Here is a 17720-nt window from a genome sequence, read left to right on the forward strand (position 1 = left end):
GCGCCTGCCACATCCCGATCCCCAAACACAGACCTTGAGGTCCCTGTTGTTTTGCTTGCTTCTCTTTCTGGGTTTTGTTGATAGGACTTCCATGAAGAGGTTTGTCTCATCTTGTTTATGAGGGAAGATCAGGAGACCTTACCCCTGGACCGGCTTCTCTCCACCATCTTGGCTGGCAGTCTCTGCTGTCATTTTTTAATGCCATAGAATAAATTAATTAACTTAATAAAAATATAAAGTTTCACATTACAGTCCTATAACAAGGCTATTACTATGTTAGTTAAAAAAAAAAACCTTACTGTCCTCTCCAAGAAACATGTTGATGATATGATGATGTCAAGTGACACAAAGAAACTTTTATTTTTTTTTGGCAAGGCAATGGGGTTAAGTGGTTTGCCCAAGCCCACACAGCTAGGTAATTATTAAGCATCTGAGGCTGGATTTGAACTCAGGTCCTCCTGACTCCAGGGCCAGTGCTCTATCCACCGCACCACCTAGCCGCCCCCAAAGAAACATTTCTATAAAAGATATTTTCCCCCTAGTTCCTACTCATACTATAATCACACTATATAAAAGAAAAACTTTATGGGGTAAATTGGTTGATGAGTTGGAAGGGACTCTTAACAATAATCTACTCCAGAGGCTTTAAACATACAACCTGAGAGTAACCAAAGTCCACAATACTCCCCAAAGCAGCTTGAACTAGGTTAGGGGGTCAAGAGCGATACCAGAAGACATGGTAGCAGAAATCTGGCTATTCATCTAGGTGCTACGTTAAAATTCCAGCGTAATTTCAATATTTTTCTGCTTGCTTGAATGAAGAAAAATTACAGCTTGACTGTTTACCAATTCCAAATATAAGGGTAAATGATCAATGTTCTTTATAATACTACCTGGTTCCCATGTCCCTTCAGTGACATCTTGATCAACAAAGAATATTCAATTAAGATGAAAATACTAATCTAAAACCAGGTTGTAACCAACTTGTTGTGTTCTGATTCTGATTTGTGGGAGCACTAAAAAAACCCTGAAGTATCTAAGTAATATCCAAGCCTAATGCAATCTTGGAGTTTTAGGGAGGAAGTATCAGTTTTTGGAAATGGAGATAGTGCTTACTGATTGATTTAACACCTTGTTATTAACTCTGTATTTTATGTTATAACAATGTCCTTGGCTCTACTATCATACCATATTTTTCATTCTTGTCTCACTGAAGAAGACTGTAATTATAGAAATTTGTGAGCTGTGGCCCAAGATGTTTATCCCTTAAATACCATGGGCTTGAGAACAGTTGATAAAGAGCTAAGAAGAAAAGGGAAAAGGCCCTATACATGTATATGTATGTCTGTATGGATGAATTTATACCTATATGAAATATATATGGGTAAAGTAGTTAGGGTAAGATATAAAAGAAAATTATCCAATCCTGGACTGGATAATGCCTCACTTTTCCTAGACTAATTTTTTACCTAAAGTTTCCCAAGTTTAGCTTGACTGATGATCCTCTTCAGATCAGGAGTCCAATCCACTATTTTATACAGTTCCATTATGGTGACAGAATGACCTACTTAATGAATACCTTTGAAAGTATTTAGGATTCTGCTACTGTGGATAGAGCTTTTTCCACTCATTCTACAATTCTAGGCTTATTCTGAATCAATTCACTCTCTGATTGAAAATGAAATTTTGGGTGCACATTCCAAGTATATGGTCAGTATTTCAGTGCATTACTGACTTTGTTGCTAGGACTAATCTCTTCAAAGGCACAGAGTTCAAGACCTCTACATCTTAGGTGTCTTCATGTGTTTCTGTGGGACAAAAATTCATCACTCCACCACCAAATGGGTAATGAACTTTTCTAAATTCTGTTAGGCCTGTCTTTAGACATCAAAGGTCTGCTGGATTTTCAAGAAGCTAGGTTGACAAAGTATAAGAGATTCAACTTGAAATAGGTACATATGAAGGCTCAAATTTCTTTCCTTATCTCATATATCTTCTCTTTAGTGTTTGCTTTTTACCCTTTCTTCTTCACCTCTTCACTTCATCTCTAACACTGACGATTTTTACCAGTATTAGATTATAAATGACCCCTTTCCCATACTTAATTTACTATATATAAAAAGCAGTTCCACAGAAAAAAACAATCATTCACAAGATTTGGAACTTATTTAATGCTCAAAATTTGGGAACATTAATATAAGGAGAAATATTATAAGATAGCCAGATTTCTGAAGTTTTAATTCCTGAAAAAGAATATACTAATTGCAATAAAAAATGTAATGAAAGGAATAATGGTTGAGAGATGACACTAACATCTTTTATTATTTTTGAGAGATTATATTGAATTTAGCTGTTCATCATTAATATCAGAGAAATAATACCATATTGGTACTTATTCATATCAGAGAAATAATGCCATATTGGTACTTCTCTTTTTTTTCAAGTAAATGTTTATCAGAAATTCCCTATCCAAATTGAAAACAAAACAAAACAAAAAAAGTTGCTTATTATACTGTGTAATGGTGGTTGTACAAGTGGAAATTATGAGATGAGGAAATGGAAGGAGAAACAAGAATTCAACTACAAGCAGCAATAACATTTATAAAGATATAAAGAAAAAGAATAACCACATTTGATTTTTGTTCAAGCTGACTCTAAATGCCAACACTCACTGCACCCAAAAAAACCCTTAATTTTTAAGCATGTAGTTACAAAGGAAGGTGTGAACTACTGACTTTGAGACAGCTTAAAAATATAATAAATGGTCAGTTGTAAATATGATTTAAAATGACTCATTTATATGTAATTGTATAGTTTACAAAGTACTTTTAAGCATACTTATCCTGTGAAAAAAGTAATGCATTCCATACCAGAAGAACAATGAAATTCAAGAATTTAACTGACATCCTCAGAGTCACACAAGTAATAATTACTGAGACTTCACAGCTTCATCAACATTATGAACAATATGTATCTGAAAATCAATGACTCACAACAGATATAAACAGTCACTATTTAGTCACCAAAAGCAATCTCAGTTAAAGAAAACTTTTACCAAACTACAACTGTTCTAAACAGTCACTATTTAGTCACAAAAAACAATCTCAGTTAAAGATAACTTTTACCAGACTACAACTGTTCTGTAGTACAATTATTACAACAACATTTTCCTCTAGGAATTTTTCCCTAGAAGATCTTCTGTAAGCAAAAATAATTAATATCAGCGTTCTTTTTTTTTTATTTTGATGGCTGAATTTTGTTTTGGAAGAAGTTTCTTAATAATCAAACAAGCTCACCAACAAAGTGCATTCCTCAAAAAGGTTTTAGCAGAATCACCTAATAACATGATTAGGTTTGACAACACAAGCAGTATCCTTTTAAGAGGTTAAGCAGATATACATTGTAAAGCACTCTGAATTTGTAAGAAAATAGCCACCTTCTGTGAGAAATGGTAATTTTAAAGAAAATATTAAAACTGCTTTAAGGGACTATTTAGTTTGGAATAAAACTTGGGTTCTGAAAATGAGATTTTGAAAACACATTATGCACATTTATATAATTCATGAAATCATTAAAATTGACTTCAAAGAACCATCATAATCATTTAAAATAGAATTACTTAAAAGTCCCTTAAACTTTTAATAACTAAATACTATGCGTTTGTCCTGATACAAGAAAAATGGACAGTGAACTTGAAAAGAAACTGAAATTGGTCATCTAAGTTTCATTATCCAAGATTAGCAAATGTGTGGAACATCAACAGAGTGAAGACAAAAAGGAAATTAAATCTTTCAATGTTAATAACGCAGTGTTACTGATAATAAAAATTTTTAATTCACATCTACTTTATCATAATAGCTTTATCAAAGGGTAAAATTACAGTTCAAAAACATTTTCAGAAATAAGAAAATTATCTTAATAAATGAAAATATGTTTTTAAAAATGAACAAAATTTTCATTAAAACTTGACTCATGTTGTAGGCATTAAAAATAATAGGTTTTTGTTTCTTTGAAATAAATTATCCCAATTTCACTTTCATAAAGAAAAGAAAATATTTTTGAATTTCTAGAAAATTTAGACTTCATACATATATTTCAAGGAGTAAATCAAGCTTTACTAATTATTGTATGTGTGTCAACTTACAAAAAAATTCAAAAGGCAGAACAGGGTCTCAAACATTTCAGAAAGTTCATTTGGTGAATAATTTTTCAAGATACCTCTTAGCTTAAATGTTGGCATCCGCAAAATACTATGGGAAGAACACTAATCCCAAAGTCAAAAATCTTTAAACAAAGATTTATATACTACTACTTTTGTGACTTTGGAGAAAATTATTTAACTTCTCTGAGTCTCAGGTCCATCATCTGTAGGTTAAGAAAGTTGGCCCAGATAGCCCCTAGCATTCCTTCCAATTCTAAAAATTAATATTAATATTTATAATTTATATATATATAAATATATAATATTTATAATTCTTTAAAAATTCAAAAATGTTTGCTTCAGGATGAAAATGGAGTTTACAAATAAAGTCCTTGTGTGAATACTAAAAGGACAGTACACTGACGCATAATGCAGAAATGGAAGGGAAAAAGTGTTTGGGTCAATAAACAATCATTTCAAAATAATTTTCTTTACTATTAAAACAAAGTATATGCAATAACCCACACATGTCATAAAGGACATAGCATAAGGTAGTAATGTTCTCACATGACTAAAAACTATTTTTCTTTTCAAAATACTCTTTCTGTAAGAAAATAAACCTACACAATTCAAATTTCACTAAGTTCATCAGTGAAAAAGATATCATCATGAGAAAATATTCAGTAATTTATAAAAAATAAGGGAAAAAGTATCTAGTTTTTAAATCCCCAAAACTCTTATTGGTGAAATATATTCTCTATCACTTAAAGGTTTCATAAAAGCTGTAAGGGAAGAGAATAAAGGGCTGAACCAGAGCTTTTTCCTTTGTCTTGATCCTTCTCAAGCTTGAATTCACAAAGTTAATCAATTGAGAAATAACCAAAATATGATCACCAAGTAGGAAGAAATATCAAATGATCCTAACTCACCTATGGAATACTGATAAATCAAGAGTAAGGTTTAAACCCTCAGCACAAAATAAGACATTCTCCCACAGGCCACTGTACAGCCAACAATGCATGATCTTGTTATTAGCCCAAAGTGTTTTCTTGGGAGTCTCACCAAGTCATGTTCCAGCAAAGAAGTCTTTTTAGGTCAGCTGGGGATATGATGTCTGACCATCTTTATACCACCTTCCTTCCTCTCCATAACTAAGAGCCATGTGTTTTTAAAATCAACTCCCTAAATTTTATAGGATAAGGACTGGAGTCTTTTGAATTTTAGCTATTGTTAAACCAAAAGTATTTCATACTGTACTGAAAGAGTAATTTTATGGTCTTTACTATTTCCTCTAAGTACTTAACTTCCTTTCTTTGAAAGATTTCATGTCTTTTTTCAGCACTGTTTGTCCACAATTGCTCATCTCTATTACAATTAGTACTATAATACACACACACACACACACACACACACACACACACACACACACACACCCCTAATTTGTGTTTAAAGCAATTACAGGTCAAATCTCATTATAATGAATTCTAGCCAAGTCTTTTGATTATACTGGAATTTCATCATGTCAAATATAGCTTGAAATTAAGTATTCTCTTATTTGAGACTCTGGATATGTTTTAGTAATAGAAAGATTTTTGTTGTAATGTTATTCACTATCATGGGATTTGACTTTCCTATGGTAGGAGCCTGGACCAGAAGGCAGGAAATCTGGGTTTTAATTTTGGCTCTGCCACTGTTAGCCAAACTTCACTGTTCTCATGTGTAAACAATAAGCTAGGGGAAGGGAGTTACTAAATGATAGCTAAGGTCCCTTCTAGAGCTAAAATTCCAATTCTGTGACATATACCATATATTAAAAATGTTTCTTCAGAACTACTACAAATCCCCCCATGAGTTAGATGCTGAATATCAACTCAGTTCATATCTAAAGATATCTTAAATTTACTTCAAAGGGAAGAAAAATATGAATGTAGGAGACAATTTATGCTCATAATGCCTATTTGTCCATCCATATAAATATTCTTTGTAAATGTAACAACGAAAGATATCATTTATAAAGTATCTACTATGTGCCAGGCACTATGCTAAATAATTTACAAATATCTCATTTGTACTTAACTTATGAACATATAACTATAAAAGTGGGAAAAAAATAAAATGTTTTCCCACCACAATGTCCAATGACAAAACAAATAACTGTATCAGCACCTCTTACGTAAATCACTGAAACACAAGAAAAAGTGTCTAGTATCTTAAGTTAAGAACATCTTCCCAGAAGATCAATAATTCATCCTCATTTACACAAGAGCCAACTTTCTCCTTTTCCCCACAACCACTATAATGATGTGAAAAGAATGGTCTACCTATCAAGTTACTAGTCTTATCTAATGTTTTTAATAGGCTATAAATCTGACTTTCAGTCATTTCTAAGTTTCAATCAAAACCTTTAAAAAACAAGAATAATGGGGAGGGAAATATCCCTATGATGACTTATAAATATTAACTACCAATTCCATATCTATCTTTGAATTTGGGCATCAACTTTGTGATCCTTAATTTGAATTTTTTGGGGGGTTGGGTGTAATTAGAAAGATTGATAAATTTCTTAAATTTCTCTTAAATTAAAAGCTCCATATTGCTTTACCTGATACATTCCAACTCCAATGTGCTTCGGCTCAATTTTCACTAGCTCAGCTAACGGATCTTGTACACGTCTTGCTATGGAAACTGAAAAAACAGAATTAGAAAACAAGTGTGGTTTAATGTGAAAAGCAGCACCACATAATTACTTACTAGTATTTAAAAGTGATGTAAGTGCTTAATCGTTTCCCTCTATTCTCCCAGAAAAAAACCTACCAATTTAGTTGGAGAATTCTAACTTAAGTTAGAGAACTTTCTTTAAATTACATAAAAAGGAAATATTGGATTATGACAAAGATATAATTTAAAATTAATTCTCAGCATAGAAAACTCAGGCGTTGGCTAACGTAGCTAAATAAAATTTCTCATTAGAATAGAAGAAAAAGTCTCTAATACAGTCTTTTTCATCCTCAATGCACAACACATAAGCTTTTGTTAAAGATAATAACTCACATTTACACAGTGTTTTATGCACAAAAGTCCTGTGTGGGTGAAAGATGGCAATGGTAGCTCTCACTGACTCTATTTTACAGAATGGGAATAGGGATTGAACATGTGATTTCATTGGTATAGACAAATCAGGAGAGGACATTCTATCTACCAAACAGGATGGAGTCTAAGGAGATAGTCTAAAGCAATGAGAAGTGAAGTGACTTGCCTGAAGTCAAGGAGGTGTTAGATGTGGTACTTAAGATCAGCAATCTAGCTACCACATCATGCTACCACTCTCTTATTTTATAATAATAAATTGAGGCCCAAAGAGTTGGAATGATATAACCAGGATCAATGGCCAAAAACAGTGGAACAAAACTTTGAACACGGACTCTCCAAAACCAGTGTTCCTTCTACTATACTATTCTTTTTGCTCTCTAGCACTGATAGAAGTGAAGAAATAGTAGAAACATAGTAAACAGATAAGAAGAAATATTAAATGAACTTAACCCCTTTGAGAAGTACTGACAATTTAGGAGTTAACAGCCACTTATCAAAATGATTACATTGTGCCAGGTGCTTTGTTAAATGCAGGGGATTACAAGTAAAGGCTGATCTCTGCTCTGAAAGGGCTCACATTCTAATGAGGAGGAATAATATATAAGTATATACTATAAAGACAGACAGACCCCCCCACACACACACACACATACTCACACCCACACAAAGTTGCTGTAAAACCATTGAGGGGTAGGTGTAGGGAGAATCTAGTAAAACCTTTCCATAGAACGTGGGGTTTTAGCTGAGTCTTGAAAAAAGCCAAGGATAAAAATTGAGTTCTCAATTTTTTTGAGGAAAAAAAAAACAGGCCCAAATTATTCAACTCTCCTCATCTTGCCACAGAACACAGTAATTTGTTTTTTTTAAGGTTTTTTTTTTTTTTTGCAAGGCAAATGAGGTTAAGTGGCTTGCCTGAGGCCACACAGCTAGGCAATTACTAAGTGTCTGAGACCGGATTTGAACCCAGGTACTCCTGACTCTGGGGCCGGTGCTATGCCACCTAGCTGCCCCTGAAACCAAGTCTTTTTGAGTCTTATAATTTACCAATCCTAGCCCTGGCATATTTCTGCCATCTACCTCCTCTACGCCTCACAAGTGGTTGAACAAAGGAAGTTCAACAACGTTCCTAATGGAACTGATACAAATTCATGTTGTTTAACTTCAACTGGGTATTCACTGAAGCAAGGTAATCCTTTTATTCTTCCCCTAACAGATCCTTATCTCACTACCCACAGAAATTATTCTTTTCTATCCTCAAATTTCCTATACCATCCTGCCCATAAATCTAGCAAAACAAACTTGCTGAATGTCTATAACTACTATTGGCCCACCCCTCAACCCCACAACTACCTATATTAAACTAGAATGCTAGTTATACGATACTGGGCAGGTTATAATCACACAGCTTCATTTTTCTCATCAATAAAATGGAATAAAAATAGAACCTACATCAGAGGTGTCAGAATGAAGCAAGAACCTGATTAAAATGCAATTGAGAAATATTTAGTTAGTTGCTTGTTGTTATTTGGGCTTGAAGATGATCAAAGTAGTATCACTCTGATGGAGTCAAAGTAAATATATTGTTTCTAACTGATTGATCAGATAGATAAAAACTCAAATGGCTCTACCATGGGTTGGGCACAAATAATCCACATAAACACTGGAGTGGAGTTGTCCCTAAATTTGTGCATCTCACAATCCTTTTGAACTGCTGTAATTCTGCTTTGCTCATAGCAGACAAAACCTTTGTTGATGCAGGCATGCCATGCCAGATTCTGTGCCAGTGCCTCCCATGTCATCTAATCAATTCCAAAGTTCTTCAAAGAGCCTTTGAAAGTGTCTTTGTGTCACTTCTTGGGATCTCTGTCTGAGCATTTGCCTCATGTGAATCTTCTATAAGACTTTTAGGCAAAGATGCATTTAGCATTCAAACAATCTTAGCTGAATTCTCTATATTAGAATTTGGATGCTTGGCAGTTCAACTCAATAAAGTATCTCAGGGTCTGGTATCTTCTCTTGCCAGGGGATTTTGAGAATTTTCCTCAGACAATTCATTCAAATGGAAGCGATTCAGTTTCCTGGGATGGCATTGGTAGGCTATACAGGTTTCATAAGAAGTCAACAATGAAATCAGCAAGAGTCTCTCCTGTTTTTGGTATAGGACAATTTATTTCCTTTTCCTTTATAGAGCTGGACAATGGAGGTATTTATGAACCCCTGGGGGAATATCTTCCATAATTCCAAAGATTTCAGTCAGCTTTTATATGAGCAATGGACCCTCTGACTTTTAAATCTCAGCTAGAACAAAATCAGCACCAAATGTGTTGTCACATATGAGGAGTCAAATGGAATTCAAAACTTCTCCAATTGAAAATTTGGCTAGAGAGATTGACTTCGATGGTCAGTGGTTTCAGCATTGATCCATAATAGTATATTGAGAACATTATAGAACTGTTCAGCTCATCTCTCCAAGATCATGTTCTTATCACCAATCAATGTGGTTCTATCAGCACTGAATAGTTAAGATGCATCATAAATCTTTGACCCATAAATCATCTTTACAACTTCATAAAAGCATTTTGGATTCATTTGCCTTCTTACAGGGCCACGAAGCTTGCTCTCTAAGCGCTTTGCTTATGCTTTATTTTTAATGGAGTTAAATGCTATCTTCTTATAGATGGATGAACTATCTGGAGCTCTTGTTGTTCATTCAATAGTTTCTGAATTTCCTCATTTTCATTAAACCAATTTTGATGTTTGTAAGTGTCCTAGACCAGATGGGTAAATGCAGTGATGTACACCAAATCTCTGAAAAGATGCTACCCCTTTTCTTTTCCATGGTTGACAACCATGTGTAGGCAAGTTAGCAAGTAAACAAATTAGCAAGAAACTGTTCATGTATGGAAAAAGAATGCTAATTTACTGACATTTAAGTTTTCTGGCAATCATCTTGCTTTGAGGCTGCCACTTTTATTGAACGAGAATATTAACTCAAAGAGGATAAGTCTGTGATCAATCCAGCACCAAGTTTTACCTTTGTCATCTCAGATCATGACTGTCTCTTCTCCTTACAAATGCCAATGTCTGCTGCAAGTGTGCATCCGCAAAGTTTTATTACATTTAGGTAAATGGATGAGATGGTGATGGTCATAAAGATGGTGAAGATCATAAAGTCCATAAGTCTCCAGTAGTAAATGACTGTTACTGTTGCTATTTGCAATTCCATTTCTCACAAAGACTCCCTGACAAGACTGACAGTCTGTGTCTACTTTAACATTAAAGTCATCCAGAATTCTAAGCTTGTCCACTTTTGGTAAAAGATAAGGGTCTTCCGTCAGGGTTCATCATGGTGGGAGCATACACACAGATGATGGTGGCTTCTTCTTGCAAGTCAAAATCACATTTTCAATCACTCTTTTGAGAGCTTCCTGACAAGATTACATTTGACTCTGAAACCTACACCACCTACATGGAACTCTTCATTACAGAGATAATTCCAGAAAAACTTGCATCCAGTTTTAACTTTGGTAAAGTAGTCTTCATTTCCTAGTCTTTCATTCAAGGTTGTTATTTGGATGTACTATCTGCTAAGTTTTCTTGGAAGAGGGGCTGTTTGTCTTTTAGGTTTATCGGATTTCATGTTGTCCATAAGGATGTGCACATTCCATGTACCAATGGTGATTGGAATCATCTTTGCAAAAGTTTTTGTATATTTTACTGTCTTTGAACCACAGGCTAGGGTCCCTATCTACTACAGTAAGTAAAGCAGGGTAGGTTACCTGAAGGAGACACCTTTCAGAGCACCATCAATAGGCCCTTCTTCATGCTAGGAGCTCTGAGCACTGCAGTCCCTTAAAAGAGGCTCTTTAGGCAACAAATTCCAGTACTGCTTCAGTCCATTAAGATGATCCTATGGCCTGGGCCATCTGTGTGCAATGTTGTGACTACAGTGTATCTACATTTGCTGCTTTGTCACTTGCCTGTGGTCATAGGATTTTGAGGTACATAAAAATGGTAAAAATAAATGATGATTTCTGATTTATGCATAAATTGTATTTAAGTGAGACAGAACAAAGTCCATTTGTTTCACTCTCTCTTCCAAAGTTCAGTGGCAAAACAAAATTCAAGACAATTGGCAATGTCTCAGGATGGAGCAGATGATCTTGGGGTCTTTGATGTTGAATCAAGTTCTAAGCACTCCACAGTGCCTACTTCCACTGTCTATATGCCCCATTGGAACATACTATTCATATCTGCCCATTCTACCATGGGAAGTTTTCACATGATAAAGGCAGACATCCCCGACTCATGAATGGGTTTCAGGCTCCTGGGTTACCTTCAACCTGATTTGGTCCATTTACCAGAATTTTCCCTTAATGTATAGTTTAATAGTCTAAAGCATTGGGAAGGTTACTTGTTCAAGGTCACTCAGGGACATACAAAGAATTGTAACATGGAATAAGTTTGGAAAGACTGGTTAGAGAGCTTTAGTCTAAAGGTTAGAAATCTATCTACAGCTTCTGGGAGTCAAAGTTAAGAGTTGGATGGCAGGTGAAAGTCCTGAAACTGGATTCAGCAGCCCTCACAACAGAGGTACTAGACTTCTCTTAACACCCATACACCCTGGGAAATATGTAACAAAAATACAATAGAACATAGATGATGTTTATATGTACCTTTCATGGTCAATATGTTGCTCACAAGAATCCTTATTATGGTATGTAGCCATCTCCATTTCTATGCAAATCTGACACCACTGATATATAATAGGGTTGTTGTGAGGATTAAAATGAGACACAGAATATGTAAAGCATATTGTACTTTGCACACCTTAAAGCACTATATAAATGCTAGATATCATTATTATTAACTACCATGAATTTATTCTTTTCATTTTTATTCATATAAATATATATATATTTGTTCTCAACTCCATTACATTTAAGGTCATTGGAAAGGAGGGATTGATTTATTCTTTGCATTTTTATTCCCAGAACCTAATAAAGAAACTGATACATACTAAGTACTTATTCAGTCTCTACTAAGTGACTGACTAATGGATGAATATATTGAAATGGCAAACTTATGTAACATCTAGTAGTCACTTTAGAAAAGTATAATAGGAGAGGTGTTAATAAGAAAGGGGCTTAGATCTGAAATTTCCTTGACATAGAGGAATCCTAGATAACAAAATTCTCTCTCCTAATGAAGGTCAGAATCTTCCCTCAATGTATAGTTTAATAGTCTAAAACACTGGGAAGGTTATTTGCTCAAGGTCACTCAGGGATATACAAAGAACAGTAACACGGAATAAGTTTGGAAAGACTGGTGAGAGTGCTTAAGGTCTAAGGTTAGAAATCTATCATTTACTCTAGAAAAAATATGAAGGAACTAAATCTAAGTCGTACAATGGATAGAGTATGGGACCTAGAATCAGAAAGACTCATTTGTGTGAGTTCCAATCTGGCCTCACATACTTACTATGTGAGCCTGGGAAAGCCACTCCACCCTGTTTGCCTCAGTTCATCTATAAAATGAGCTGGAAAAGGAAAATGGCAAACCACTCTAACATTTTTGCCAAGAAAATTCCAAATGAGGTCGCAAAGAATCAGACACAAAAATTAAACAACAAATAACTAGAATAAAAAATGAATTTCACCAAATAACTGACATGGACAAATCCATGCCTCTAGACAAGGGTGGGGAACTATTTTTCTGTCAAAAGGAGAATTTTATTTATTATGTCATTCACCTGATGGTCAAACATTTAATTAATTCATTCCTAAAAAGTTCCTAGATTCATTTATGTATGATTGAATTTGTAAACTATTCAGAGTCAAGAAAAAGAGAAGAGGATAAAACTGCTGTAATGGGCAGAGAGAATGGAGGAGAATGAAGGAAAAAAAAGAAGGGAGGAAGAAAGACAAAGAGACAGAAAGATGCAAAAAGAGAAACTAGGGAGAAAGAAGTGTGATGGAGGGAGAGGGGAGGGAGACAGAGACATTGGAGACCACAGAGAAGATGAAAAATAGATTTAGAATAAAAAGATAAGAATTTTATAAACAAAAAAAATTAGCTCAAGAATGATGGTGACATAAATTTTATTGACTTTCAGGAGCTTAGGTAAAGATGCAAGACAAGGAAGTGAACGACATTAATGATCCTAAAATGTAAGGGGGCGTGAGGGGACGTCAATATGTCTATTCAAGTGATAGGGTACTGGGACAGAAAAGAAACAAAGAAATTAAATTTCTTTGAAAAAGAAGGAGAATGGCCTGGAAAACAAAAGTACAGTTATAATAATCTGAGAAAGCATGTTGAGACTGGATTGAGGGGAAATCAGGTAGAAATTCTTCCACTGGTGCTTACTGTGTGTGATCTTGATGAAGTCACTTAATCTCTGACTTATCACTTCACTACTGGTAAATGATGTATTAACAGCTTGAGACTCTACCATATTGAGTTGTGACTATCAATCAATTATATCACTTGACTTTGTATGCCTGCATAGACATTTCATTAAGATTAGAATGAAATTCTCTCTTCACCTCCACCTTTTAATATCCCTAGCTTCTTTTATGTTTTCCCCCCATTAGTTCTGATTCTTCTTTCACAGCATAACTAATGTGGAAATATGTCAAATATGATTATTCATAAATTATGTCAAAAAGTTCACTGTCATGGGGAGGGGAGAGAAGTGAGGAAGGTGGGAAAATGTGGAACTTAAAAGCTTACAAAAAAAGATTAATGTTGAAAACTATCTCTGTATATAATTGAAAAAATTAAACTAAATTAAATTTAAAAAAATAAAATCTTGAGCTTCACTTGAGGTTATTTGTAAGTCACCACCTACAAAATTTTTTTACTGAGACCATTAGTTGATTATTCTTTCTCTATCCTCAAACTATAGGTATATTTGTTAACAAGTTATCTTTCTGAAAGTAGAAGGTAAATTTTGTTTCTCCCCAGGAATAATATAATGCAATGTACATAGTAAGCATATAATTGCTTATTTTATTGGATTGATGAAATAAATATTCTGCTAGTACAATTATCAGTGTCATTGATATCACCAAAATTACCAGCAACAACAGATGTTATTAAGCATAACTATGCCAGACACAAGGCTGAGTATTTGTGATACAAAGAAAGGCAAAAACACAGTACCTGTCCATAAGAAGCTCACATTTTGGGACACTGAGACACTCAAGAAAGATAAAGATGCAGAACAATAAGGGACAGATAAAAAAGTGGCAGGGGAGAACTTCAGGCCAGTGTATTAGGGAACATGAAAAAATTAGTAATGGAGAGGGTGGCCAGGAATGAAGCTGTCGTTCAGAGATTCTCAGATTTCTGTGAGGGACAAAATATTAATATATTAAAAAAGATCTAATATGAAGGTGACTTTACTGACAACAGAATTTAGGTTAGAAAGTTCATAATGGAACGGAAAAAACAAAGGGCAGTGATTGTAGGAATGGAAAATGAAAATGGTGGAGGGACAAGACAGTGAAGACCTCAAAACAGGAGGGTGAGAGAGGAAACGAGGTAATGAAGCTTGGTAGATCGAGGATCCAGTCACTTCGCAAAAGCCTGTTCAAGGATGTCCTTTACACTCAATAGCAGAGATATCTTTCCCATGGCTGGATACATTTACACATTTTAGCAAAAAGGAATTCCTTTTTGTGTGGGGGGAAAAATCATATTCAATAAAGTATAACATCACCACTGGAATCAAGAAACTTTGATTTGAAGGCTAGTTCTAGTTCTTATGTACAGTAAAGCACATCACATCATAGATTGACTTTGGCTCTATCAATCAAACCTTGCAAACCTTAGGGAATTAATAGGTGATAAATATGTAATTCCCTAAGGTTTGCAAAATCCTTTCCATAAATATTTAATAAGCACCTCTAATGTGCCAGGCTGGTGTGAAGCATTGGAGAAAACTAAAAGCAGCAAAAGATAGCCCTAGTCCACAAGGAGTTCCTTATCTAACAGGAGACAATCAGCAAACAAATTATACAAAAAAGCTACATACTGTATAAAGAGGAAAGAGTTGGAGAAGAGGAAGGTAGGGGTAGGATAGGTAGAACTGAGAAACTAAGCATAGAGTTACAACTAAATGCTAGGAATGTGATGAGACAGAACAGCAGGTGAAATCATACAGAGGGAGAGGAGAAGAGACTATAGTATATAACCTGTGATACCCCAAGAGTTAAAGGATGACCAGGGAAACTGTCATCAGGGATGCTTGATTCAGTAACAGCTAAAAGATGAAGAGGAAAGGAAAAAAATTTGGTTAAAGCAAAATCTATTGCCTATGGAATAAGAATTGCAGAAAACACAGTGGGAGGGAGTACTTGGTATGTGACTGGAACTTTTGGGAAAGGAAAGCTGAGTGAGATGGAAGGTATAGGATGGAGAATCGAAAATGGATGATGACCTATGGAATTTCAGAATAACAGGGATGTGCAGAGTATGTGTAGAGTACGATCCTTGAGATACGAAAATGTTCTCATTGAGCTTCACAACAACCATATGAGACAGGTATTAATACCACATCTGTTTTTCAGTTTAAAAAAGAAAACTAAGGCTCAGAAAGGTTAAATGTTTTGGCCTGGATCACAAACTATAGACTAAAGAGGACTAAAACAAGATTTTCCTGATTCTAAGTACAAGGCCCTTATTGAACAAGTGATTAAATGAGGAAAACAGAATTAATGAAAGGAAGCAATAGGAAAAAAAGAGATGGATGGATAAAAGGGAAGAAGAGAATAAGGGAAGGAAGAAGGAAAGAAGAGAAAGGAAGAAAATTCAAAGTTTTAATAATTCTTTCTCTTTTGGAGGGTATAGTCTTCATCTTAAGAATGAAGGGATGGGGGGGGGGGGGGGCTAGGTGGATAAAGCACCAGCCCTGGAGTCAGGAGTACCTGGGTTCAAATCCAGTCTCAGACACTTAATAATTACGTAGCTGTGTGGCCCTTGGGCAAGCCACTTAACCCCATTTGCCTTGGGGAAAAAAAAAGAATGAAGGGAAGGGATGCCAAGGGAAGAGAAAGAGATCTGGATTAAATCATGAGTATTTATTTTCACTTTTAGAAAGCCAAAGATGAAGACCACTAACTGGTAGAAAGTTCTGCTAATTGTATATTGCCAATTTATAATTAAATTTGTTTTCATAGATGAAACTATCTTCTATGGATCAAACATCACCTAGAGATATACTCATTTAGATTATAAAATAGGGCGGCTAGGTGGCGTAATGGATAAAGCACCGGCCTTGGAGTCAGGAGTACCTGGGTTCAAATCCGGTATCAGACATTTAATAATTACCTAGCTGTGTGGCCTTGGGCAAGCCACTTAACCCCATTTGCCTTGCAAAAAAAAAAAAAAAAAAAACTAAAAAAAAATAAATTATAAATTATCTGAAAAGGCAATACAATTAGTTATGGAATTTGGAAATAAAATAAAATAAAAACGTGCATAACTTATTTGAATACAATATCAATGGCTGTTAAGAAGTGTTCAGAAGTTTCAGATTAAAAAACTGAGGCTTAGCAAGTTAAATGCTTTGGCTTGAGTCCTAATGCTTACAGCTTTAAATAGGACTAAACCAAGATTTTTCCTAACACTTAAAAAAGTAATCCCATGAAGTTTATTGCTCTAATTAAGTAATTCCCATATGAATCTGTTGTAATCTTTGGTTCTATGATCAATAATTAAGATTTCAGAGTCTAAGTTATCTTGTTGACCTAAAATTCACATTCTTTAAAAAAAAAGTAAAATATAGAACTTTTTATTGATTTTTTTTTTCTCTCTGGGTCAGGATTTGAAACAAAATTTTGAATTATCATATATCCCCTTCAATGTAATTAAATTATAGAACTTATTTTAAGGACATGCTCAAGAGCTGCACTTTTTTAGCAAGCTCAAGTTGTTTTAAAAATTAACTTTACAATGTACTTTTTCCTCCCTAAAACTGGTAACATAAGATTTGTTTTAAAATTAATGAAATAATGAATGGCACAATTCTATTTTTCAGATATAAAAACTACTTTTATAAGTGTATTAGACAATGGGGAAATGATATTTGATCTAAGAAGAATGAAAAAAAAATCTCTATGCTATCCAGTTGTGCAATAAAATGTTATTTTTAATAATAATTCTATTTTCCTACAGAAGTTTTAATGGAGCTTTTATTGAAGACCCAAACTGTCAGAACCATAATTTTTATAAAATAAAAGTTTGTTCATTGACTGAAGTTTCAGGAAAACGGGGAAATTTTTTATCCTTATAAAAACCTGAAAAAAAAAGACTACAACCTGTTAGTAATGCCCAAGTTTTATTATATGAAACAAAGTAATCAAAGAAGTTGTTTTCCACCATCTGTTCAAATTGAGGATTGTTCATACAAATCTTGTTCATATTTTTACAAGTCAAACGAAATTACAGGTTCATCACTTCAGTGACTCTGAGAACAAGATGC

General features: G+C 34.4%; 1 protein-coding gene and 1 long non-coding RNA gene across 6 annotated transcripts in view; one reads left to right on the forward strand and one right to left on the reverse strand.

Annotated features, from left to right (window-relative positions):
* Window positions 1-17720, reverse strand: part of SRBD1 (S1 RNA binding domain 1) — a 312756-nt gene that overhangs the window by 115493 nt on the left and 179543 nt on the right. For all 5 annotated transcript variants that reach the window (XM_074205166.1, XM_074205151.1, XM_074205132.1 and 2 more), the window contains one exon: window positions 6744-6826. In XM_074205166.1, coding sequence (XP_074061267.1) covers window positions 6744-6826 — 83 coding nt within the window. The remainder of the gene's footprint in view (window positions 1-6743; window positions 6827-17720) is intronic.
* Window positions 1-17720, forward strand: part of LOC141501302 (uncharacterized) — a 91737-nt gene that overhangs the window by 19250 nt on the left and 54767 nt on the right. The window lies entirely within an intron of this gene.

Source organism: Macrotis lagotis, chromosome 1, assembly GCF_037893015.1.
Source record: "Macrotis lagotis isolate mMagLag1 chromosome 1, bilby.v1.9.chrom.fasta, whole genome shotgun sequence".
NCBI lineage: Eukaryota > Metazoa > Chordata > Mammalia > Peramelemorphia > Peramelidae > Macrotis > Macrotis lagotis.